This window comes from Eleutherodactylus coqui, chromosome 4, assembly GCF_035609145.1.
Source record: "Eleutherodactylus coqui strain aEleCoq1 chromosome 4, aEleCoq1.hap1, whole genome shotgun sequence".
Classification (NCBI taxonomy): Eukaryota; Metazoa; Chordata; class Amphibia; order Anura; family Eleutherodactylidae; genus Eleutherodactylus; species Eleutherodactylus coqui.
The window spans coordinates 268656562-268659163 of NC_089840.1; the positions used below are offsets into that span (position 1 = coordinate 268656562).

Below are 2602 nucleotides of genomic sequence, written 5' to 3' on the forward strand. Positions count from 1 at the left end.
GTGAATTTTGGGCACCTTTGAAGGAGTACCAACCAGGTATATTGTTTGCCTTTAAACATGAAAGCGAACAAAAATTTACAGTCTGGGTGAAGAGGAACACTGAAAAATGCGCTAACAAGGTCCAGTACTGAAAAATGAGTGACGTAAATGGAATCTAAGCTAGAAGGCTGTGTGGGTTAGGAAAAATAGGAGTTATACGTTCTGTTACAGAATTCACTGCCCACAGGTCATGAATAGAGTTTAGCGAGCTTGATGCTCATTCGAATATTAGCGTACTCGATGGTGCGCATTACTCGAACGAGCATCAAATCGTGTTCGACCCCGCCCCAGTTTTTCCCCCCCCCCCCCCCCCCCCACTGCGATGCAGCGCACGTCATTAGCAAACTTTTTGTCTGGCAGGAAGAGGAGAGAGAGAGAGAGAGAGAACCAAGAAAGAAAAAAAAAGCTTGTGACCCGGCATGCCACATACAAAAATGCTCGAGTCTCCCATTGTAGTCAATGGGGTTCGTTACTTGAGTAGAGCTCTCGAATTTTACAAAAAGCTCGACTCAAATAATGCGGCCCCGAGCATTTGGGTGCTCGCTCATCTCTAGTCATGAACTATATGGTAGGTAGTTGGTTGCCCTGGTTCTTCTTTCATTTTAATTGAGTTCAGGGGAGTATTGCTAAGTGGGGTGGTAACTGCAATAGCCTTTGCCTGCAACAATGCCTTGATTGTTTCCTCTATGGCCTTGTCTTGTGCTGGACTAAGTGGGTATAAATATAAAACAGTTATTTGTTCTGATATTGATTTCTCTATCAGCATATTGCTTAGAATCACCTTTTCTGTACATTTTTAAAGAAGAAAAAAATTAAACTGCAACTACTCTTTAACATTGAAGAACCAAGAAGACATTCTGGAAATTTAGTTTTTGTGGTAAAGAAAACCCATGGAACCCAAGGATCATTTAGCTCTGTAAAAGCCAAAACAGTTACTTCATCATCCCAGCCTTTCAGATTATGAAAGCATTTGATTCCTTATTTTGCACAGAGCTTTCTTAACCTCCTCATTTTTCAAGCTATAAATGATAGGGTTGAGCATCGGAATGACTCCTGCATACAAAACAGCAAACACCTTGTCCTGGCCCATGGAATAGCTGGACTTTGGCCTCATATACATGCCAAGGACCGTTCCATAAAACAAGAGGATGACTGTGAGATGGGAGGAGCAGGTGGAGAAGGTTTTGTGTCTTCCTTCTTTAGAATGAATCTTCAAGATTGTTGAGATAATATATATATAGGACACTAAGGTCAAGACTGAAGGGACAAAGCCAATGACAGCACTGGGCCCAAGTATTAACATCTCTATGGTATGCGTGTCACTACATGAAAGGAGCATTAGAGGCTTCATATCACAGAAGAGATGGTCTACTTCATTCGACTTACAAAATGTAGAAGATGATATTACAACAGTGTAAAGAATACCATCAAGGACTCCTAAACTCCAAGAAGTCAATGACATCCAGAAACAGATCCGTAGACTCATGAAAGAAGAATAATGTAAAGGATGACAGATGGCCACATAACGATCATAGGCCATGGTGGCCAGGATGAAGTATTCCGTCACCATGAGCACCACAAAAAAGAAGACCTGAGCCATACAACCTCTGTAGGAGATGACATTGTTCCCAGTTAGAAACATGTTCAATAACTTTGGTAGAACCATAGTGGTGAAGGACATATCCAATACAGACATGTTACAAAGGAGTATATACATGGGACTGTGAAAATGATGATCAAAGCAAAACAGAGCAGTAGTTAATGAATTTCCAAACAAAGTTGCTACATAGATGGCCAGAAATATGAAGAAGAAAACTAGCTGGAACTTTGGAAACTTACAGAAGCCAAGGAGAACAAATTCTGTGATGGTGAGGTTTGTTACCTCCATTTAACAACATTGACCATAAATTGAAATTTACATTCATGAAGAAGTAAGTGGTATAATCCCAGATATTGCATGAATGGTTCTTTAGCTTAGTGACAATGGGAAAACCATGGTGTATATAGAATATTTATTCATTAGAAGAATGCCCTAGAGGTTTATACTTCCTAATAAGTAAAGACGTAATGAAGACTCCGGGGAGTAACAACAATCAAGCTTACTTATTATGTACTTTGAAAGTTTTAATGATCAAGATGTCATAATGATCACATTCCATGTTAAAACTTAAACAACAGGTGAGTTATAATATTGTGGGAATCTGATATTATATCTACTGTAAACCAAGAAACACCAAGGCCAAATGATCAATGATGGATTTGCTCCAAAGAGAGAATCCTTGTGTCCTGTGCCGCCACTGGGGCTGTTTTAACTCCGGGTGCAGTGCAAAAGATATCTTGAATGCACCCTAAATTTTTCAGTGCCTTAAAAGATAATAACAATTTATATATCTATGTATATTATTGCTGAGCATTATATTTGTTCCTTTTAGAACCATCAGAGAGGTCACATGAGTGTGTTTTTAAATCTAACTTTGCTACTATGGATTAACAGATAGTGAGCTGCCTGGTGATTGGCTGATGAGCTGGGTATAAAGCTAAGGTCCTGTTCCCAGGCCCTCGT

At 39.7% G+C, this 2602-nt stretch overlaps 1 protein-coding gene across 1 annotated transcript; it reads right to left on the minus strand.

The window, feature by feature from the left end:
• Positions 1–997: 997 nt before the first annotated feature.
• LOC136626688 (olfactory receptor 5B12-like) lies at positions 998–1735 on the minus strand. The gene has a single exon (XM_066601706.1). The coding sequence runs from the start codon at positions 1733–1735 to the stop codon at positions 998–1000; it is 738 nt and encodes a 245-aa protein (XP_066457803.1).
• Between the last annotated feature and the right edge of the window lie 867 nt (positions 1736–2602).